The sequence below is a fragment of the Pseudophryne corroboree genome, chromosome 2 (genome assembly GCF_028390025.1).
Source record: "Pseudophryne corroboree isolate aPseCor3 chromosome 2, aPseCor3.hap2, whole genome shotgun sequence".
NCBI lineage: Eukaryota > Metazoa > Chordata > Amphibia > Anura > Myobatrachidae > Pseudophryne > Pseudophryne corroboree.
In genome coordinates this window covers 1,007,788,868-1,007,812,496 of record NC_086445.1, presented here as the reverse complement: position 1 = coordinate 1,007,812,496, position 23,629 = coordinate 1,007,788,868, and the positions used below count along the sequence as shown (strand labels likewise).

General features: G+C 48.5%; 1 protein-coding gene across 2 annotated transcripts in view; it reads left to right on the top strand.

The window, feature by feature from the left end:
• BRWD1 (bromodomain and WD repeat domain containing 1) overlaps positions 1-23,629 on the top strand; it is a 403,503-nt gene that overhangs the window by 168,459 nt on the left and 211,415 nt on the right. For both annotated transcript variants that reach the window (XM_063956583.1, XM_063956584.1), the window contains exons 16-18: positions 17,064-17,192; positions 21,063-21,288; positions 22,475-22,624. In XM_063956583.1, coding sequence (XP_063812653.1) covers positions 17,064-17,192; positions 21,063-21,288; positions 22,475-22,624 — 505 coding nt within the window. The remainder of the gene's footprint in view (positions 1-17,063; positions 17,193-21,062; positions 21,289-22,474; positions 22,625-23,629) is intronic.

Genomic DNA, 23,629 nt, shown 5'->3' with positions numbered 1-23,629 from the left:
CGGATTGGCCAAGAAGAACTTGGTACCCGGAGCTGCAAGAGATGCTCACGGAGGACCCGTGGCCTCTACCTCTAAGGAAGGACCTGCTCCAGCAGGGACCTTGTCTGTTCCAAGACTTACCACGGCTGCGTTTGACGGCATGGCGGTTGAACGCCGGATCCTGAAGGAAAAAGGCATTCCAGATGAAGTCATCCCTACCCTGATCAAGGCCAGGAAGGATGTAACTGCAAAACATTATCATCGCATTTGGCGAAAATATGTTGCGTGGTGTGAGGCCAAGAAGGCCCCTACGGAGGAATTTCAACTGGGTCGTTTCCTACATTTCCTGCAAGCAGGATTGTCTATGGGCCTAAAATTAGGATCCATTAAGGTTCAAATTTCGGCCCTGTCGATCTTCTTCCAGAAAGAACTGGCTTCAGTGCCTGAAGTTCAGACGTTTGTCAAAGGGGTACTGCATATACAGCCTCCTTTTGTGCCTCCAGTGGCACCTTGGGATCATAATGTAGTTTTAGGGTTCCTAAAATCACATTGGTTTGAACCACTTGCCACAGTGGATTTGAAATATCTCACATGGAAAGTGGTAATGTTGTTGGCCCTGGCTTCAGCCAGGCGCGTATCAGAATTGGCGGCTTTATCCTATAAAAGCCCTTACCTGATATTTCATTCGGATAGGGCGGAATTGAGGACTCGTCCTCAATTTCTCCCTAAGGTGGTTTCAGCGTTTCACATGAATCAACCTATTGTGGTACCTGTGGCTACTAGGGACTTGGAGGACTCCAAGTTGCTGGACGTAGTCAGGGCCCTAAAAATATATGTTTCCAGGACGGCTGGAGTCAGAAAATCTGACTCGCTGTTTATACTGTATGCACCCAACAAGCTGGGTGCTCCTGCTTCTAAGCAGACGATTGCTCGTTGGATTTGTAGTACAATTCAACTTGCACATTCTGTGGCAGGCCTGCCACAGCCAAAATCTGTAAAAGCCCATTCCACAAGGAAGGTGGGCTCATCTTGGGCGGCTGCCCGAGGGGTCTCGGCTTTACAACTTTGCCGAGCAGCTACTTGGTCAGGGGCAAACACGTTTGCTAAATTCTACAAATTTGATACCCTGGCTGAGGAGGACCTGGAGTTCTCTCATTCGGTGCTGCAGAGTCATCCGCACTCTCCCGCCCGTTTGGGAGCTTTGGTATAATCCCCATGGCCCTTACGGAGTTCCCAGCATCCACTAGGATGTCAGAGAAAATAAGAATTTACTTACCGATAATTCTATTTCTCATAGTCCGTAGTGGATGCTGGGCGCCCATCCCAAGTGCGGATTGTCTGCAATACTTGTATATAGTTATTGTTACAAACAAATCGGGTTGTTTATTGTTGGAAGCCATCTTTTCAGAGGCTCCTACGGTTATCATACTGTTAACTGGGTTCAGATCACGAGTTGTACGGTGTGATTGGTGTGGCTGGTATGAGTCTTACCCGGGATTCAAGATCCTTCCTTATTATGTACGCTCGTCCGGGCACAGTATCTTAACTGAGGCTTGGAGGAGGGTCATAGGGGAAGGAGCCAGTGCACACCAGCTAGTCTAAAGCTTTTACTTTTTGTGCCCAGTCTCCTGCGGAGCCGCTATTCCCCATGGTCCTTACGGAGTTCCCAGCATCCACTACGGACTATGAGAAATAGAATTATCGGTAAGTAAATTCTTATTTTCTCCTATGTCCACAGGTTCCAAGGGTATTCCACCCTGACGCACCTGATTTGAGGTTCTTTCTACTCACTAAACCTCTTCCTTCTTGTACGGAAGGGTGTGCATGTGTGTTTTTCTCGCCTGAAAAGGGCGCTACATGATGCTCCTGCCTAAATGCTTTGGAATCCAACTAATTTGCCTGAGCCAGTGGGCGGGGATATGTGGACGGACCCGTTTCATCCTGGGAGGACTGAAAGCTTGTGATCGTTTAGTGCCAATCCGCTATCGCTCCATCATATCCCATTGTTATCCTGTGGAACCTGTGGACATAGGAGAAATACCGTTATCAACGGTAAGTTCTTACCATAACGTATATTTTTTTCACTGTCATGGTCATGAGCACTTGCTGACTACAGAGGTGTAGTGAAAATTGATGGCTAATTTTAAGAAGATGTTGACCTGTTTAGTGACTCTGCCATGCGTGTTAGAATGTGGCACAGCACCCTTTCATCTCATCATTGTCTAAAATTTAAATCATCAAACTTTAAAAAAACACACCATGTATGTTCTCTCCCATCACCATCATAGTCCCTTGGTCTGTTACTTACTCATTGCTAGGCATTAGGAAAAATACAGAAAGGGGCCCGGCTGAAAGTGAGTCTCTCTCTGATTTATACCAGTGTATGGAAGCACCATGTAGGGGTTGATACTGCACAGTTTTTACTTCTTTGTGTCTCTGTGAATGGATTGAAGTCACTGGGAACTCTGATTCACCAATTGCTAGATGGATGTTTCTGAATGTGGTGAATGTCTGCTCTTTGGCTCAGGACCCTCACCCATCTATCCAAAGTTTCAGCGCTGGTCTTCCGCTTCTGCAAGGGAGTGTGAGCGCTGCCGTAGGCGGCAACTGGCAGCACATATCTTCCCCCTTTCCCGTTGCTCCGTCCCCGAGCCCCACCGCCGCCAACCCTTAGTGTTGCTGCCTCTGCAAGGGAGTGAGAGAGCCTCTGCCAGAACTCATCTCCCCACTCCGTACCTGAGTGGTGCTGGCGTCTCCAGCCGCTTCTGTAACGGATTGTGGATCATTGCCGCAGCCACCAGCTCCCGGAACTGAAGTGTGCTCTGACCTGTCACTCTCCAAACAGCAGTGTCCTCCGCCTCTTCTGCACAGCGGCATGTAGTGTGAGGAGCCCAAGACTGTGAGGTTGGTGCGCGCAGCTAAACCGAGGATCGATTCGGGACTCACAGAATTAATCAGTGAGCGCTGCCCTTAGCTGCACATCAGTGTGTGCCGGCGGGGGTGTCAGCAGGGGGAGCGGAGATTTGGCTTGTTGATGGTGTCAGCTGGGGAGTGTATGGGTGGAGGTGAAGTGCCTGCCATTACAGTTTTGAGCTATAGAGCTCCACAATCAGTGTGTGGGGGGTTGGGGAGGGAAGCGGGGGGGGGGGGGGGGTATGGAAGATGGGGTGACTGCAGTAATGTGCCGCTGTCAGTGAGGCGGGGATGTGCCGCTGTCAGTGAGGCGGGGATGTGCCGCTGTCAGTGAGGCGGGGATGTGCCGCTGTCAGTGAGGCGGGATGTGCCGCCAGCTCCCGGACCTGAAGTGTGTCTGCACCCACTGTATGCTGTATTGTGGCCGCCCCAGGGTTATTCTCACACACACAGCCAGCTCCCAGACCTGAAGTGTCTCTGCGGCCACTGTATGCTGGATCGTTGCCCCCCCCCAGGTGACACACACACACACACACACACACACACACACACACACACACACACACTCGTGAAAAAAGGGCCTGCCTATTGTGTAAAATAGGGGGACTCTGCTGATGTGATGTGTAAAAAAAAAAGTGGGGGGGGAGACTCTGCCTGCTTAATGTGAAAAAAGGGGGACTCTGTTACTGTAATGTGTAAACAAGGGGGGACTCTGCCTGCCTAATGTGTAAAAAGGGGTACTCTGCCTGCCTAATGTGTAAAAAAAAGGGGAACTCTGCTAATGTAATGTGTAAAAAAAGATGGACTCTGCTGCCTAATGTTTAAAAGGGGGACACTGCTACTGGAATGTGTAAATAAAAAAAGGGGACTCTGCTACTGGAATGTGTAAAAAAAAAAAAAAAAAGAAGGGGACTGCTACTGTAATGTGTAAAAAAGGGGGACTCTGCTGCCATAATGTGTAAAAGGGGACTATACCTGACGTACTGTGTAAAAAGGAGCCCTGCCTAATGCAATGTGTAAAAGGGAGCTCTGTGGCCATGTCCCTTCCCCATGAAACCACACCCCTATTTCTGCTGCGGGGTACACTGGGCTCCACAAGGATTGGACAATGGGGTGTAGAATAAGATCTTGATCCGAGGCACCAACAGGCTCAAAGCTTTGACTGTTCCCAGAATGCACAGCGCCGCCTCCTATATCACCCCGCCTCCTATATCACCCCGCCTCCCCTGACAGGAGCTCAGTTTTTGTAAGTTGGTGCTGCAGTAAGCAGGCACTGAACAGAGGGGCTGCTTCAGGCAGCCCTATAAAAAGCTTTTTATGAGGTAAAAAGGGAAGACTTCAAGGGCATCAGCGGTGGTAAATGTCTTGTGACATGCACTGCTGCAGCTCCAGCTCTCCCCAGCGGCGCTGTACACTCCCGAGCCTTGGTTGCCGGGTACCTACAGCGGAGGCTCCGGTTTTCTTCACGTTAGACACACACGGCTGGGGCTCTCCAGGATCGCGTGGCCGCGCTTCGGGAGGTGGTAAGTGGTTCCCGCTTGCGGGACCCGGTCTTTATCGCGATCCGGCGCGGTCAGTGGGAGGCGGGCCGTGCGCGCTGGCGGTGGACACTGTGGATACAGGCAATCCCACTAGATCACCAGGGCATGGTTTTCTCTCTAAACCAATTCTTATATCGTCCATAGTACCCGGTGGTTTTGCCAGCAGAGGGGATAAGGCTTAGACCTGAAGCCCCTCCCCCAGCCCCAGGGCGCCATTTCTAGCAAGTGTTCCCGCCCTGGAGCTGCATATAGGTCTTTTCCTCACTCCCTGTCAGTGTCTGCGGCGCCATTATCCCTCATCTCACTGTTCCTGGGACTGCTTGGGCAAATCCTCCTATGTAAAGCCGCCTGGTTGTCAGCGCTGTGCCTTTACATGACACTGAAGTATCTACCTGCCTTTTTAGACAGTGACAGTTAAGAAAGAGTGCACTTAGTCAGGGTTTTATAGTACAATTACCCTGTGATATACATCCAGTTCTTACTGTGTACTGTTATATCTATTGTAATATAGCTGTGTAAGCTAGTCCAGTGCAGTATTATTGTCAGTAATAACCTCTGCATTGTACAAACTGTGACTTTCTGTGTGTGCATTTGATAGCTGAGTGGTGTCCATTTCGTGTCTTTCACTCAACCTGCTATCCCTATATTCCATAACCTGAGGGGGCTTGGTGCGTCAGGTGTTATCTAATATAGGATTTTCACAAATATATACTGTATTACGTATTTTTCTCTGTGATTTAGTCACCATATCTCTTCTTTATCTCTGCTAGTGCTGACTACACTGCGCAGGGGTTTGGGTTCAGAGGTATAGTGCTGCTGATAATTGTACTGTGTTAACCTCATACTGCAAGTTCTATCATGTCTGCTTCTGAGGGTAATGGTTCTGGGGCCGAACACACTGCCGGTGTTGCTGACGCCACGGGGCCATATGAGGAGAATATAGCAGCTGTGGGCTCTGGTTCTGGGGGCTCCTTGCCCCCCAGTGGGACTGTGGCAACGGAGGCACATACTGACCCACCGTGGGCCGCTTTTTCCACGCTTCTACATACGCTAGTTCATAAACTAAATCCCCCTATGGGACCCCCAATGCCAGTACAACCGTATGTGGTCCCTGCAGCTAACCCGCCGTGGGCGGACGATTTATCTGCTCAATTAAAGAAGTTGAACCAGTCCTGGACTACTAAAAAGTCTGACCAACGCTCGCCTAAGTCCAAGAGGTCCTCTAAGCGAGCGCTTATCTCCTCACAATCCACTGCTGTCACTGACACCTCGTCTGATGAAGACGGCACATATACTGACCCCTCAGGTTCTGACTCAGATACGGCTGATGGGGAGGGTAGTTTAAATGTGGATGTTCCTGATCTTTTGGAGGTTATTAAGTTAATTCTGCAGATTACGGATGATCCCGAGCCATCCGTCCCTCCTAAGAAACCAGATAGGTTCAAGCGTCAGAAGGTGGTTAAACAAGTTTTCTCTGGCTGGGTCCACAGGATTATCCACAGGATAACATTGGGATATTGTCGAGCGACAGCGAAAATGGCACCAACACGGTCACAAGCTTTCTGGCCTCCCAGGATGCATTGGGGCCTCCACTATATAGTCCCGCCCACTGACTCAGTCAGATCAGTTTTTTGCTTGGTGCGGCAGGAAGCCGCATGGTCACAGGGCTGCTGTAGAAAGCAGCCTTAAGTTTTCATTAATTTATTTTTATAGACTTACTGTTTTGGTTTTTGAGCGACTTCTCTTAGCAGCGTCTTAAACGCATATTAGAAAGAGTCACTCCAACAACTCCCCACCGGGTCGCAACAACGCTTACCTCCGTGGTACAGTGCTGTCTCGACGGGCGTCTGTGTCGGATGTTCTAGCAGGTCCAGCAGACGGGTGTGGTTCGTTTTATCGACAGTGTCTAGGTCGACAATGTTTAGGTCGACCACTATAGGTCGACAGTCACTAGGTGGACATGGATGGAAGGTCGACAGGGTTTCTAGGTCGACATGTGCTAGGTCGACAGGTCTAAAGGTCGACATGAGGATTTTTTTTTTTGGTGTCGTTTTCTTCGTAAAGTGACCGGGACCCCAAATTAGTGCACCGCGTCCCCTCGCATGGCTCGCTTCGCTCGCCATGCTTCGGGCATGGTGTCTTCGCTTCGCTCGGCACACTTTACCGTTCCAATCGTAGTCCACATGGATCGTTAAGTATGAAAAAATCCAAAAAAAATGTGAAAAACTCATGTCGACCTTTAGACCTGTCGACCTAGCACATGTCGACCTAGAAACCCTGTCGACCTTCCATCCATGTCGACCTAGTGACTGTCGACCTATAGTGGTCGACCTAAACATTGTCGACCTAGACACTGTCGATCTTCAGACCGGATCCCCCAGCAGACGTAACCAGGCTGTGGCCGGAGCATGGGGAGACGGTGAGTCTATGGACTTCCTCTTACTAGAGGGGTCAGGACACAGCTACACTGATTTGGTGGAGACTACAAACAGTGTGTTGATGCGCCGAACATCTCGAGTGCGACAGCGCTACGCTCCGGGGATCATAGGCGCCAGGACTAGGTTAAGGCCGCGATCCTGGGAGTTTAAGTCAACAGGGGGGTTTCAGACGCTCTCCTGGCCGCCCCTCCTCCGAGTTCATGGCCAGTTCCCGCGTGTCTCTCGTTTCATGAACTGAATGACCTCACTTCCGGCTCAGACGCTACCACAAGGGTACTCGGTCGCAGCTTAGACGCTGCGGTTGTGTACACTGGATATAAACCCGCCCAGACCGAGTCGCAGGCCTTTAGCGTCTGCATGCACGTGGAGTCGCTCAGCGTCCGTGTCCGTTGGTGAGCGTCCGTGTCCGATATCAGTTACCAGGAGCGGCAGTGTACACCAGTAGCGTCTGAATCCACTCAGCGTCTTACGAGCGTCTTTGCTTGGATATGGAAGTGTGGTGAGTCTCCCTGTATCCCGCTCTCTGGAGGCAGGGTATACAGTACTAAAAATTCCTTTCTACTTCTTAGTATGCATTGTTAATTTTTAGTACCTATTGCATATGAGGCCTGTATATTACTGTGTTTTCTGCATGTTATGTTGAAAAAAGAACCAGTTAGACAGAAGTACAATTTTCCTACTTATGTTTAAGTTATTATGGAGGTTGTATTCTCATTTGACAATGTCTAATGCTTTAACATGTGACTGACTGCTAGTATGCGTGCTGACTTTTCTGTGTAATGTCAGTCCTGTTCTGACCCTCAAATCAGGTGCACTGTGGTCAGATTGATTTCACCTCTATATACTGATTATAGGGTGTTTTTCAGTCACAAAATTGTGTAGTCAATATCAGATAATATGTCTGTGAGCGTCAAAAGTGATGAGTAGAATTTGTCAAGCACTCCCATAGCCCTAACATGCTTATCTTGTAAGTCAGGGGTAATTGATATGAATCAATTGGTCACTTATGAGGGTTTGTGTGCAAACTGTTTCGCTTTTCAGCGAAGTAAAAAACAGGCGTTAGTTCAACCTCCAGTAGAGCCACCATGGAATATGTTCGCAAAGACTCTGTCTTCAATAGCGGACAGGTTAGCTCCGGTAGCACCACCTCAAGGGTTAGTTACACTATGAACCCATACATGCAGCTCCCTTCCTATGGTTTGGTTCCAGTAGCTTCTACAAGCAACCAAGGGGCAGGTAAGACTAAGACAGATACGTCTGTATGGCAGACTACACAAGATGATACATCGGATGATGATGCGGAAACAATAGATTCAACTCCGTATGATGATCAGTCGCAGAGCTTTAGTTCAGAAGATGTAGCTGAACTCATTAATGCAGTGAAGGCTGTGCTTTCTCTGGAAGAACCAGCCAAGACAGCATTAAAAGCAAAAGCACCTGTATTCAAACGAACAAAGTCAGTGAAAGCTGAATTTCCAGCGTCAGATGAGTTGACGGAAATGATGGATGAGTCTTGGGCAGCGCCCAGTAAAAAGTATAAGATTCCTAAGAGATGGGATTCTTATTATCCATTTCCTGCTGGAGATTGTTCGAAGAGAGAAGTTCCTCCAAAAGTAGATGCACATGTTCTGCGACTCGTGCATAAATCTGCTTTACCACTGTCATCTACCTCTTTGAATGATGTCACAGACAGAAGGGTAGAGAGCCTATTGAAAAATATTTTCTCTTGTAGGTGCAGTGGTAAGACCTGCTATGGCTTCGGCCTGGGTAGCAAAGGCAATGGGCGAATGGATAGAGGAACTAGAGAATGACATCCCATCTCCTACTAGGGAGCAAGAGGATCGTCTTTGCTGTTTAAGACAATCTGCCCAGTATTTAGAAGAAGCAGCTATTGATGTAGGCACTGTTGCTTCTAAAGCTTCAGCCCTGGCAGTAGTCGCTCGCAGAGCAGTTTGGCTACGGACCTGGAAGGCAGATGCGGAGTCCAAGAAAGAATTGGAAGCATTGCCTTTCGTGGGTAATATATTACTTGGAAAACCTTTATCGGATATCCTAGAGTCAGAGGCTGAATCGAAAAAGGTCAGATTTCCGGCTACCTATAACCCTAAGTCCAAGGGTTTAAAATTTCGCTCATTTCGCTGGCAAAGCAAAGCGAAAGCTAAAGAGGAGCCTAAACAACCCCAGTTTAAATCCAGGGGTAGGAAACAGTGGGCTAGCAAAAAGCCAGCTTCCAAACCTGAACAGAAACCCTCAGCCTGAAAAAAACGGGCCTCCGCCTGGAGGATTCCAGGGTTGGGGGCCGACTCCTGCAATTTGCACACATATGGCAACAGTCAACAGCAGATGCCTGGGTGCAGAAGGTAGTATCTCAGGGGTATGGGTTCCCATTCAGTAGGCAGCCTCCTCAAAGATTTTTTTGCACCAGCCCGTCTCGTATAGAGTCGAAGGCCAATGCCCTGCAAGAAGCAGTCCAAAAATTACTGCAGTCAGGTGTGATTGTCCCAGTACCTCCATCACAAAAGGGACGGGGGGTATTACTCCAATCTGTTTCTAATCCAGAAACCAAATGGGTCATATCGACCAATTCTAAATCTGAAGATGTTGAACAACTACATATGGATCCCGAAGTTCCACATGCAGACGTTACGCTCCATAATGTTGGCTATGGAACCGGGAGACTATATGGTATCTCTGGATGTACGGGATGCTTACCTGCATGTGCCTATAGCACTATCACATCAGTGTTACCTCAGGTTTGCCATCCTCAAGGAACACTTCCAGTTCCAAGCTCTGCCCTTCGGGCTAGCTACAGCACCCATGGTGTTTACCAAGATCATGGTGGTTATGGCAGCTTGTCTGCGCAAGCAAGGGATAAGAATATTCCCATACCTAGACGACCTATTAATCTTAGCACAGTCGCAAGATTTACTGTTGAGCCATCTCCAACAGACGATAGTTTGTTTACAGAGACACGGGTGGCTCATAAATTGGGAGAAGTCGTCCCTGAATCCGTCACAGCGGATGGTTCATTTGGGAGCCATATTGGATTCAGACCTACAGAGAGTTCTCTTACCAGAGAAAAAAATAGTCAAGGTGCAGGTCATGGCTCAGGAAGCGTTGCAAGCCCAGACAATGTCAGTCCATGCAGCAATGCGACTGTTGGGTCTGATGGTATCAACCTTCGACATGGTGGAATATGCGCAATTCCACTCCAGACCGTTGCAGCATCTCATTTTGACCAAATGGAACGGAAATCATCAAACAATAAAGAAGCAGATGATAAAGATTCCAGTATATGTAAAAAGGTCTCTAGCATGGTGGCTACAGACAGACCATTTAAACAAGGGGAGACCCTTTTGGATAAAAAAGATGGACCGCAAGGGAAAGTCGCCTGCCGATAAATCTGTTAGAAATAAGAGCCATTTACTTGGCTCTAGTTCAGGCAAAGGACAATCTACAAGGAAGACCAGTCCAGATCCGCTCAGACAATGCGACGGCAGTAGCATACCTCAATCATCAAGGAGGAACTCACAGCAAGAGTGTGATGGAGGAAGTAACTCCCATTCTAAAATGGGCGTTACTCCATCTCCCGGCATTGTCAGCAGTATTTGTCCCGGGTGTACTAAATTGGGAAGCGGATTTTCTCAGTCGGCACACCATTCAGGAAACCGAATGGGCACTACACCCAGAAGTGTTTCAGACACTGGTGAACAGATGGGGTCTACCAGAGATAGACCTTATGGCGTCTCTTCTAAACAACAAAGTTCAGAGGTACGGATCAAGGACAAGGGACCCAGGAGCGGTCCTGGTAGACGCACTGTCAGTAGAATGGAGGTTTCAGCTGGCGTATCATTCTAATAGCTCCAGCTTGGCCAAGAAGGCATTGGTACACAGATCTGTTGAGAATGTCCGTGGAAGCACCGATACTGCTCCCTCAACGTCCAGATCTATTAATGCAGGGTCCTTGTCACAGTAATCTGGATCGCCTGTCTTTGACGGCGTGGCTGTTGAAACCTCTATCTTAGAGGCTAAAGGATTTTCAAAGCAAGTAATCCAAACCATGCTTAGATCAAGAAAGCCTTCTTCGGCCCGTGTGTATCATAGAATATGGCAAGCCTATATTCATTGGTGTTCTGGAAAAAATTACAATCCGAGATCTTTTAAAGTAGCTAGGATTTTGGATTTCCTACAGGCAGGATTGGATAAAGGGTTGAAGGTTGCCTCCTTGAGGGTGCAAGTCTCAGCGTTGACTGTATGGTTTCAGCAGAAGATTGCTGACCTACAGGATGTACGTACGTTTTTCCAAGGAGTAGTACATATTCAACCTCCATTTGTTCCTCCTGCAGCTCCCTGGGATTTGAATTTAGTTCTTAAATTTCTCCAGAGTCCTTTGTTTGAACCACTTGAGAGAACAGATCTTAAGTGGTTAACGGTTAAAGTTCTTTTTTTACTGGCAATGGCGTCAGCCAGAAGAGTGTCAGATTTAGGAGCATTATCTTGTAAGTCTCCTTTCCTAAGTTTTTTTCCAGACAGAGCAGTTCTCAGAACGAGATCTAGTTATCTTCCAAATGTGGTGTCAAAGTTTCACCTGAATGAAAAGATTGTAGTCCCAGCCTTTCAGGTATCGGGACTATCTGCGGGAGAAGCGTCGCTGGACGTGGTCCGGGCTTTAAAAATCTACATAGATCGTACTAGTGCCATCAGGAAAACAGATTCCATCTTCATCCTCTACGGATTCCATAGAAGAGGATGGCCTGCTAGTAAACAGACGCTGGCGAGATGGCTCCGAATGGCAATATCTGAAGCTTATTCTCATGCAGATCTCCCTATTCCGGCTAATGTCTCTGCACACTCTACACGTAAGGTAGGTCCTTCTTGGGCAGCACAACAGGGTGCATCAGCAGAACAGATATGTAGAGCAGCCACATGGTCTTCCATAAACACATACATCAGACATTATGCCTTGGACACTTTTGCCTCTCATGACGCAGACTTCGGGCGGAAGGTCCTCCTATGCAATCAGGAGCGTCCCCACCACTAAAATGGCTTTGGGAATCCCAATGTTATCCTGTGGATAATCCTGTGGACCCAGCCAGAGAAATGAACGTTATGGTAAGAACTTACCGTTGATAACGTGATTTCTCTTATGTCCACAGCTATCCACAGGAAACCCACCCTGACTCATCTGATTTGAGGATCTAGACAATCACTAAACCTCTTCTTCCTTGTATGGAAGGGTGTGCATATGTGTTCTTATCGCCTGTACAGGTCTCTACCTAATGTTCCTGCCTAAAATCGCTGTGGAAAGAACTGATCTGACTGAGTCAGTGGGCGGGACTATATAGTGGAGGCACCAATGCATCCTGGGAGGCCAGAAAGCTCGTGACCGTGTTGGTGCCATTTTCGCTGTCGCTCGACAATATCCCAATGTTATCCTGTGGATACCTGTGGACATAAGAGAAATCACGTGATCAACGGTAAGTTCTTACCATAACGTTCATTTACCTCACTTTGACCACCTAGTGGATATACGTCAGGAACCCTGGGAAAACCCGGGTACGAAGTTTGTGCCTCAAAAGAAGATGCTGGCTCGCTATCCCCTCGCGCCAGAGCTGTCTAAAAATTGGGAAACGCCTCCTCCAGTAGACTCACATGTGGCTAGGATGGTGGTTTCCTCAGCTCTACCTGTCACTACCGTCACGTCTCTAAAAGAGCCTACGGATAAACGTGTGGAGGGTTGTCTGAAAGCGATTTACACCCTCACGGGTGCTGCACAAAGGCCCACTATTGCAGCTACATGGGCTGCAGAGGCTATTGAAGCATGGGCCTTGGAGTTAGAAGCTGAAATCTCTTCTGACTATGCTAGACAATGCTTGTCATATATTGTCACAGCTTCTCGATATATTAAAGAGGCGGCTTCTGATGCCGGTATCCTAGCAGCCAAGGCCTCTACAACGTCAGTCCTGGCTCGCAGGATATTGTGGCTGAGATCCTGGTCTGTGGATCTGGACTCTAGAAAAACCCTGGAGGTACTCCCTTTCAAGGGAGATATTCTGTTTGGGGAGGATTTAAATAAGATAGTGGCTGACTTGGCTTCTGCCAAAATTGCCTGTCTGCCTAATACTGCTTCTTCTGTGTCGAAGGTTAAAGGTACGTCCTTTCGCCCCTTTCGTCCTTCAGGTAAAGCAAAAGGTCAGGCGTACCATAAGCAGGCCCGCACTTCCAAACCTGGTAAGCCGAAGCCCAAAAGAGCCTGGGCTGACCGTCAGCCAGCTGCCAAGACCGATAAGCCTGCCGCATGATGGGGCGGGCCTCCCCCTGGGGGATCCCTGGGTGGGGGTCCGGCTTCTAGGGTATACCCAGGAATGCTTGAAGACCACTTCAGATGCCTGGGTACGGGAAGTCGTCACTCGAGGTTACGCCATAGCCTTCAAATACCGACCCCCTCATCGATTTTGCCAGACAGACGTCCCTTTGGACCAGACAAAGGCAGAAACTCTACACTCGGTGGTACAGACCCTCCTGGATACAGGAGTCGTAGTACAGGTGCCTCTTGCTCAGTGGGGCCGGGGATACTATTCTCCGCTGTTTCTAGTCCCGAAACCGAATGGGTCCTCCCGGCCCATTCTCAACCTCAAGGCATTGAACAGGTTTGTGAAGGTCTCCAAGTTCCGTATGGAAACCCTTCGCTCTATAGTTCTGGCCTTGGAACCTGGGGACTGCATGGTCTCCCTGGACATACAGGATGCTTACCTGCATATTCCTATAGCAGTGTCGCATCAACAATACCTGAGGTTCGCTATTGGCAACCTACATTACCAGTTTCGGGCGTTACCCTTTGGTTTAACAACGGCTCCGCGAGTCTTCACCAAAGTTATGGCTGTGATAACCGTCAAGGGGTCAGGATACTGCCGTATCTGGACGACTTGTTAATCCTGGCAAAATCCCCAGATCTTCTCCTGCGTCATCTGGATATGACTGTCCGATTTCTACAAGCACACGGGTGGCTCATCCAACTGGAAGAAATCCTCCCTGGTCCCTGCTCAGAGGATTGTGCACCTGGGAGCGTTGATGGACACTCACAATCAGAGGTTGTTCTTGTCTCAGGAGAAAGTCCTGAAGATTCGGGACAGGATTCGTTGCTTCCTTTCTCGTCCGCAAGTGTCAATACATTCGGCAATGCAGGTGCTGGGCCTAATGGTATCAGCATTCGACATGGTGGAGTATGTTCAATTCCATTCTCCAGAGGCTGATTCTGGGCAAGTGGGACGGCCTGCCTCACTGGATCAGATCTCAAATGATCCTCTTGACTCCGGAGGTCCGTCTGTCGCTACACTGGTGGCTCCAGGACCAACAATTGTGCAGGGGTCGTCCCTTCTGGATATCCAACTGGGTCCTGTTGACGACAGATGCCAGTCTAAGAGGTTGGGGCGCGGTGCTGGAGCAACACTCCCTTCAGGGTCGGTGGACCAAGGAGGAATCTCTCCTCTCGATCAACATTCTGGAATTGCGGGCGGTCTTCAATGCGTTGAACCTGGCCCAGCATTTAATTCAGAACCGTCCTGTTCAAGTACAGTCTGACAACGCCACCACAGTGGCTTACATAAATCATCAAGGCGGCACTCGAAGCCGTTTGGCAATGAAGGAAGTCTCACGGATTCTACGTTGTGCGGAACGCCATCTACCGGCCATATCGGCAATAATCATTTCGGGAGTCCTGAATTGGGAAGCGGACTTTCTCAGTCGTCAGGACGTACATGCCGGCGAGTGGGGCCTCCATCCAGAAGTGTTTCAACTCCTCGTGGAAAGGTGGGGCCTTCCAGACGTGGATCTGATGGCGTCTCGACACAATCACAGGGTTACAGTCTTCGGAGCAAGGACAAGGGATCCTCAAGCAGCATTCGTGGATGCGCTGGCGGTGCCGTAGCGGTTTCGGCTGCCGTATGTGTTCCCTCCGGTGTCACTCCTGCCCAGGGTAATTCGGAAGTTCAAGCAAGAAAAAGGAAATCTGCTTCTCATAGCTCCAGCGTGGCCCAGATGGCACTGGTTCTCAGACCTGCAGGGCCTATCGTCAGAGCATCCAATTCTACTTCCACAACGCCCAGACCTCCTCGTTCAGGGCCGTTGTGTCTACCAGCACCTAGCCCGGCTATCTTTGACGGCGTGGCTCTTGAAGCTTCCGTCTTGAGGGCTAAGGGGTTTTCTGAAGGGGTCATTAAAACTATGTTGCGGGCCCGGAAACCATCTTCTGCTCGGATTTATCATAGGGTCTGGCATTCCTACTTTGTTTGGTGCGCATCTAACAATTATGACGCTTCCAAGTTTAGTATAACCAAACTTTTGGCTTTTCTGCAGCAAGGCCTAGATTTAGGCCTGCGTCTGGCCTCCCTTAAGGTTCCTATTTCTGCCTTGGTGTGGTTTCAGAGAAAAATTGCGACTTTACCTGATGTTCATACTTTCACTCAGGGTGTGTTGCGTATCCAACCTCCCTATGTCCCGCCTGTGGCTCCTTGGGACTTGTCGGTGGTTTTGGAGGCGTTGCAGGAGTTTCCATTTGAACCTCTTGGTTCAGCTGACCTTAAGTGGCTTTCCCTTAAGGTAGTGTTCTTGCTGGCTATTGCCTCTGCTAGAAGAGTGTCGGATCTGGGTGCCTTGTCTTGTAGTTCCCCATATCTGATTTTTCACTGTGAACGGACGGTTCTTAGGACTCGTCCCGGATATTTACCTAAGGTGGTGTCTTCGTTCCACCTTAATCAGGAGATTGTCGTTCCGGCCTTTGTGTCTCCTGATTTGTCTCCCAAAGAGCGGTCTTTGGATGTGGTACGGGCTCTCCGTATCTATGTGAAGAGAACTGCTTTTATTCGAAAATTTGATTCTCTTTGTTTTGTTTGGATTTCACAAACGTGGCTGGCCTGCTCACAAGCAGACCCTGGCCAGATGGATTAGAATGGTGATTGCACATGCTTATGTGAGGGCTGGTCTGTCAGCTCCTGCTCACATTACGGCCCATTCTACTCGGTCTGTTGGACCTTCTTGGGCGGCCCAACGTGGTGCGACCCTTGACCAATTGTGCAAGGCGGCTACGTGGTCCTCAGGGAACACGTTCATAAGGTTCTATGCCTTCGATACTGCCGCTTCCTTTGGACGCCGGATTCTTGTACCCGCTACAGTGCGTCCCCTCCCATAAGGAACTGCTTTAGGACATCCCCATTGTCCAATCCTTGTGGAGCCCAGTGTACCCCGCAGCAGAAAATGAGTTTTGTTTTAAGAACTTACCTTTGTTAAAACTTTTTCTGCAAGGTACACTGGGCTCCACAAGGCGCCCACCCTGACGCACTTAGCTTCTTTGGGTTGGTCTGGCATTAGCCGCTGACACGTCTCCTGTCGTGAGAATGCGGTGTTGTGGCTACTAACCGTTGTCGTCTCTTTTCCTGCTACTGCATTGGGCTGGTTAACTAAAAACTGAGCTCCTGTGCTGGGAGGCGGGGTGATATAGGAGGCGTCGCTGTGCATTCTGGGAACAGTCAAAGCTTTGAGCCTGTTGGTGCCTCGGATCAAGATCCTATTCTACACCCCATTGTCCAATCCTTGTGGAGCCCAGTGTACCTCGCAGAAAGAGTTTTAACAAAGGTAAGTTCTTACCATAAAACTTGTTGTTTTTGGCATGCGCATTGACCCTGTTTTGTATATGGGGGGGGCGCCGATGCTGTTTCTTGCACACAGTGCTAAAATGTCTACTTACGACACTGTACCAATGAGTCAACTTTTGTCATTTTGTAAGGACAGTCTGTAAAATGGCAGTTAGCTGCTGATTGGTTGGCATTTTATCTCTATCCATGGTACAATACATTTCCCCCTCCCCACTCCGCTTTATCTGTACAGTAAAGATAGAAAACTCAGCTGTTTTCAGTGTTTGGAATTGGCCTATTTGTTAATTAGAGCAAAGGGGGTTCATTTACTATTTGTATAAAACTACTAGTTTGGTACCTCCTTCTATATCGTACACCTGGAGCTTTCATACTTTTCATTGTTTGTTCTCGCATGTTTTTCTCTCATATGAAAGCATCATATTTGGTGTGTCCAATGATGATGATTTATTATTATTATTTAGTGTTTTTTTGTTTTGTTTTGTTTTTGAGTCGGTAATTTGTTAGAAAGTAATCTTGTTCTCTGGCCTCCTTTTCCCCATAAGATTCATGGACAGGGCCACGGTGCCATATTGGATAGTAAGCTGTCTTCTGATGGCCAGAGCATTGCAGCGACAGACTCGCATGGACACCTGTTGTTTTTTGGCTTTGGCCACTGTGAATCGTATGAGAAGGTAAGTGCTACCTAAGACCCTTACGTATATGATGCTTGTGTAAAAATTGTTTATTGCTTTTTCCCCAAAGAGTTCAATACGTACGAATGTAAATTTGTTGGAGTAAAATTGTAAAACCTGCTGTCAAAGCATAAGTAACTACACTCTGCTCCCAATACTTCACACTGGCTGCTTTACACTGTTACTGCCACACTTCACCTTCCTAAATGTAACCATTGTTAATTCCCCGTACTGCAGATGTTAAGGGAGCATGTCTTTTCTCTTACGTCCTAGAGGATGCTGGGGACTCCGTAAGGACCATGGGGTATAGACGGGCTCCGCAGGAGACATGTGCACCTATAAAGAACTTTTAGTATGGTTGTGCACTGGCTCCTCCCTCACTGGTACGTGCGTGTCGGCATGTCTGAAGCGGAAGGCTTATCAAAGGAGGAGGTGGAGGAGATGAGTGGTGTGTCCCCGTCGGTAGTGCCGACTCAGGAATCGATGGATATGTGGCATATGTTAAATGCAAGTGTAGCATCATTGCATAAGAGGCTAGACAAATCAGAATCCAGGGAGACATCAGGGGGTCAATCCACGGATTGGACAGACTCACAGGGCCCGTCAGGGTCTCAAAAGCGTCCCTTGTCACAAATTGTGGACACAGATACCGACAAGGACTCTGATTCCAGTGTCGACTATGATGATGCTAGATTGCACCCTTGGTGGCAAAAACTATTCAGTATATGATTGTTGCAATAAAAGATGTTTTGCATATCACAGACGACCCCTCTGTTCCCGACACGAGGGTGCGCATGTATAAGGAAAAGAAACCTGTGGTAAACTTTCCTCCATCTCATGAACTAAATGAGTTATTTGAAAAAGCTTGGGAATCTCCAGATAAGAGACTGCAGATTCCCAAAAGGGTTCTTATGGCGTACCCTTTCCCTACACAGGACAGGGCACGTTGGGAATCCTCTCCCATAGTGGACAAGGCTCTAACACGCCTGTCCAAGAAGGTGGCGCTGCCGTCTCCAGATACAGCGGCCCTCAAGGACCCTGCGGACCGCAGGCAGGAGACTACATTAAAGTCTATTTATACACATACTGGTACTTTACTTAGACCGGCAATTGCGTCGGCATAGGTATGTAGTGCAGTTGCAGCTTGGACAGATACCCTTTCAGCTGACCTTGATACCCTAGATAGGGATACTATTTTGCTAACTTTAGCACATATTAAAGACGCAGTCTTATTTATGAGAGACGCTCAAAGATGCATTGGATTGTTGGGTTCCAGAGCCAATGCCATGGCTATTTCAGCGAGACGATCCTTATGGACCCGCCAATGGACGGGTGATACGGATTCAAAAAAGCATATGGAGGTTTTACCCTATAAGGGTGATGTGGTGTTTGGGGATGGGCTCGCGGACCTGGTTTCCACAGCTACCGCAGGTAAATTTACCTTTTGTACCCCAACAGCAAAAGAAAACTCCACAGTATCAGATGCAGTCCTTTCGGTCGCTAAAGCCCAGAAGAGGTCGGGGCTCCTCCTTCCTTGCCAGAGGTAAGGGTAGAGGGAAAAGAACACCTGCCGCGGCGGGTTCCCAGGAACAGAATTCCTCCCCGGCTTCTACAAAATCAACCACATGACGCTGGGGCTCCCCTGCGGGAGTCCGCACCGGTGGGGGCACGCCTTCGACTCTTCAGCCAGGTCTGGGTTTGGTCAGACGTAGATCCTTGGGCGATGGAGAGTTTCCCAAGGCTACAAGCTGGAATTCGAAGTTTCCCAAGGCTACAAGCTGGAATTCGAAGAGGTGCCCCCACGCCGATTTTTCAAGTTGGCCTTACCAGCTTCTACCCCAGAGCGGGAAGTAGTGTTAGCTGCAATTCAAACGCTGTATCAACAGCAAGTGATTATCGGGGTTCCCCTGAGCCAACAGGGAAAAGGGTACTATTCGACCCTCTTTGTGGTCCCGAAGCCGGATGGTTCGGTCAGGCCCATTTTAAATCTAAAATCCCTAAATCTGTACTTGAAACGTTTCAAATTCAAGATGGAATCACTCCGAGCTGTAATAGCCAGCCTGGAAGGGGGGGATTTTATGGTGTCACTGGACATAAAGGATGCTTACCTTCATGTCCCCATATATCCCGCTCATCAGGAGTACCTGAGATTCGCGGTACAGGATTGTCATTTCCAGTTTCAGACGTTGCCGTTTGGGCTTTCAACGGCCCCGAGGAATTTCACCAAGATAATGGCGGAAATGATGGTGATCCTGCGCAGGCAAGGAGTCACAATTATCCCATACTTGGACGATCTCCTGATAAAGGCGAGATCAAAAGATCAATTACTGTAGAACGTGTCACTCTCTCTGAGAGTGCTCCAGCAATCACGGTTGGTTCCAACAACTCGACTATCGTTCCTAGGCATGATACTAGACACGGACAGCAGTCACGGGGGGTCCCGCCAGTCGAGGAAGGGGGTCCCATGTGTAAACATGGGACCCCTTTCAGTGTGTGGATCGGGTTTCGCGTTTTATTATTTTGCCAAGTACGTGGATTACAAGCAGAAGAGGACAGATCTACACAGGATTTTTGTGAGTATAATTTTATTTACAGGTAACCCGTGGATTCTACTGATGAAGAGGACCGAGCCTCGTGTCAACATAGGTAAGTATGTGTGTTGGTGTGCATGTATGTAATAAAGTTATACTATCACGGTGTCTGTGTACTGTTTTTATTTGGGTATTTTTTTTGCAGTAGAACTACAGGTACCAGCGAGCCCGTTTCCCCCCGCATGCTGGTACTTGTGGTTCTCCAAGTACCAGCTTGCGGGGGAGGCTTGCTGGGACTTGTAGTTCTGCTACAAAGAACAATATTCTTTATTTTGACACTTGGCTATCAGCCTCCCATCCGCCGCCCTTGGATAGGGGGGAACAGCCTCGGGCTTCACCCCTGGCCCTTGGGTGGCTGGAGGGGGGGGGGGGACCCCTTGATTTAAGGGGTCCCCACTCCTCCAGGGTACCCCGGCCAGGGGTGACTAGTTGGGGATTTAATGCCACGGCCGCAGGGACCGGTATAAAAGTGTCCCCCGGCTGTGGCATTATCTCTAGCTAGTGGAGCCCGGTGCTGGTGTGAAAAATACAGGGGACCCCTACGTCTTTTGTCCCACGTATTTTTTTGCACCAGGACCAGACGCAGAGCCCGGTGCTGGTTGTTAAAATACGGGGGATCCCCTGTCATTCCCCCCCCGTATTTTTACAACCAGGACCGGTTCAAAGAGCCCGAGGCTGGTTATGCTTAGGAGGGGGGACCCCGCGCATTTTTTTTTCAGGGTTTTTTAAACACTTCTGTGCCGTCCATGATGTCGAATCCAGGACGCACACTATAGTCAATTGGTCCGTTTTTCGACAGCGGGACTGTCGAATCCGTGTTTTATTGAATATGTCGAATTCGGGTACCGGCGGGAGGGTGTCTGACTGTCGAATTAAAAAACGGTCGAATTCCAGCCGAAATTCAACCGCAATTGCATATACCCCATAGTCCTTAACTCAAAAGATAGCGTCCTTCCATTGGCAATCCAGCTACCATACAAAAACTGTACTTGTACATATTTCCACTTTCGAACTTTAATTGCCCCTACTGTGTTATGTTTGATCAATAATTCAGAGGTTCCCAAACGCGGTCCTCAAGGCACCCCAACAGTCCAGGTTTTAGGTTACCATGGCTCAGCACAGATGGTTAAATCAAATTGACTAATGTGCTAATTAAGTCACCTGCGGCCAAGCATGGATGCATTTAAAACCAGAACCGTTGGGGTGCCTTGAGGACCGCGCTTGGGAACCTCTGCAATAATTGCAATAAGTGGACTTACAATACATTATTTTATTCTAGATTCCAGAGCAGATGTTCTTCCACACGGACTACAGACCACTAGCTTATGATGCAAAACGGTTTGTCCTTGATGAGCAAACCCAACAGGCTCCCCACCTGATGCCACCACCATTTTTGGTAGATGTTGATGGAAATCCTCATCCAACTAAATATCAGCGTCTGGTGCCCGGGAGAGAGAAGTGTACAGAAGAACAGTTGGTTCCTCAGCTAGCATATATGGAGACACGTAGGAATCTTTCATATAGAAGCTATTTTCTGGCTTCATACAATATTGTGTTTTGCCTCATCCATGTTCGTTTAATAGTACAGCCCACATAAAAAAAGTGTTTGATTACCTGAGTGACCACTCTAAATTTCACATCTAGGAATGGGACTAAAGATTTCAGTCTGCCAAGGAAAAATAAAATTTGGGGTGGGGACTGGTAGAGAAATAGGTCTGGTTTCTTGTACCTTACCAGTGCACTAAAAATAGGTAATTTAAATATTATTCTTCTAGTGGTTGAGTAACCGCTGACTATTACCCCACATCTTAATCTGCTAGTTCTCCTGTGTATTATGCCATAGAGTTAAGGGTTCTGGCATAAAGACAAATGTTATTTGGATTTGAAACCTGCTGTAAATTGGCACAAAGCCCCCATGTGCAGTAATTGTTGTGGTGGGGAGGAAGAGGTCAGTGCTGGTTCTACCAGGTTTGGGGGTTGGTTTCTTTTTTATGGGTTGGGTCAGCATTCATTGGGCGCTATTTAACTCTATTAACCCCCCTTCCACACCCGTTCTGTTTCTGTTAACGGGCAGCTAAACCTGATTACTACGGGCGCGGTAACAGGGATCACTTTAGAAAGGAGATTAGGCGTGATATATCATTTGAATAGCGCCCATTATGTGTGATTCAGGCAGTTTCTTGTTTTGGCAGTAGTTTTGGTACAGATGGTGGTTTGCCATTTTGAAGACAGGAGACTGAGCACTGGTGGAAGGAAGACCCCATTGTGTTCCCTATAAACCATCTACCTCCTTTCAGTCAAGGGTAGTGACAGTGTCTGAAGGGGCTGTTTCAGACTGAGAAAGTACCTCAGCTCCTTGGTGTTAGCAGAAAGGGGGCTATTAATGAGTATAGAGGTTATAAACATGTGGGGGTTATTGCCTATATAAGTGTCATTGCCTGTCCATTTCATTGAGAAGTATTAGGCCCAGATGGATGTGTGCATCTCTTCAGTAATACTACAGTAGGACTTCCTCTGGAGTACAGAAGAAAATTCTTGCCTGTGTCAGTAGTGGTGTCTGCAAATTTCCCGTTTGCATGAATGAGGAGGACACGGGGTGGGACCTTTGACCTTGACTTTCGGCTGTGGTGGTTAATGATCACTCTAAATTTGATATGAAAAATATTAACTATCTTCTCTTTACTTTAAAAGCTGATGGTGATATAGTGGAGCAGGTGATTAGCCAGCAAGCAAACCTTGATCAGCAGCAGCGCCAGGAGCCAAGCATTCTGGATGGGATGATCAGAAATTTACAAGATCAGAATCCTCCGCTACGGTCGCCCGTAGTAGATGCAAGAAGAGGTCTGTAAAAATGGTTTTCTTTCAGCCTTTTTACATAAAAATGTCTTTCTGCGCATGCAGTCTGCAATGGCTGATCAATAGGAGGACGCACACACGACATTATACAGTGACGTGCATTCACAGCTTCTCTAAATGTGTTGCTTCTTAGACAACGCTAAGTAGTTTGCAACCGCAGTTGCATGATGATTGTCGGATAGTGCTGCTCATTCACCAATCAGAGTGCAAGAGTGGGAGGGGTTCTGTTAAATCTCCCCCCTCTAGCTGACAGGCACCGGGACAGGCGCATGCACATAAAGCCCTGGCTTCTACGGACTGCAGCAGCCAGTAGAAACCAGTTAGGCAAGGCTGGCCCCCCAGCATCCTCAGTCACCCACAGTCTCCCTGGTCACCCGGAGTCTCCCTGGTCACCCGGAGTCTCCCTGGTCACCCGGAGTCTCCCTGGTCACCCGGAGTCTCCCTGGTCACCCGGAGTCTCCCTGGTCACCCGGAGTCTCCCTGGTCACCCACAGTCTCCCTGGTCACCCACAGTCTCCCTGGTCACCCACAGTCTCCCTGGTCACCCACAGTCTCCCTGTACCCCTGTTGGTACTGTTGTGTGGCCATGCCCCTTCCTTGTGAGACCACGCCTCTTTGAAAATTTGATCCCATCAAGGGGAGCTAAATTCTAAATTTGCTTACCGAAAAAATTAAGCTCGGGCCGGCACTGCGGTTAGGGCATGCCAAGAGGCAGGGCAGGTATTGGTTTCTTATAGGACGCCAGCTCTATGCTAATTGTAGCCCGTTCTGACAGTCTCAGAGGGAGGAAACCCCTCCCAATGGGACTGCCTGTCCTGCCAATAGGAAATCACTGCCAGGCAGAGTATAGCCAGTGCAGGCTCACTGACATGAGCTGACGTGGTGGATTTTACTGGACTGCAGCCCATAGGTAAAATCTGCCACTGATCAGTTACCTTATATACTGTGAGAAATACAGTAAGTGATGTCACACTCGCTCTTTTCAGCTAT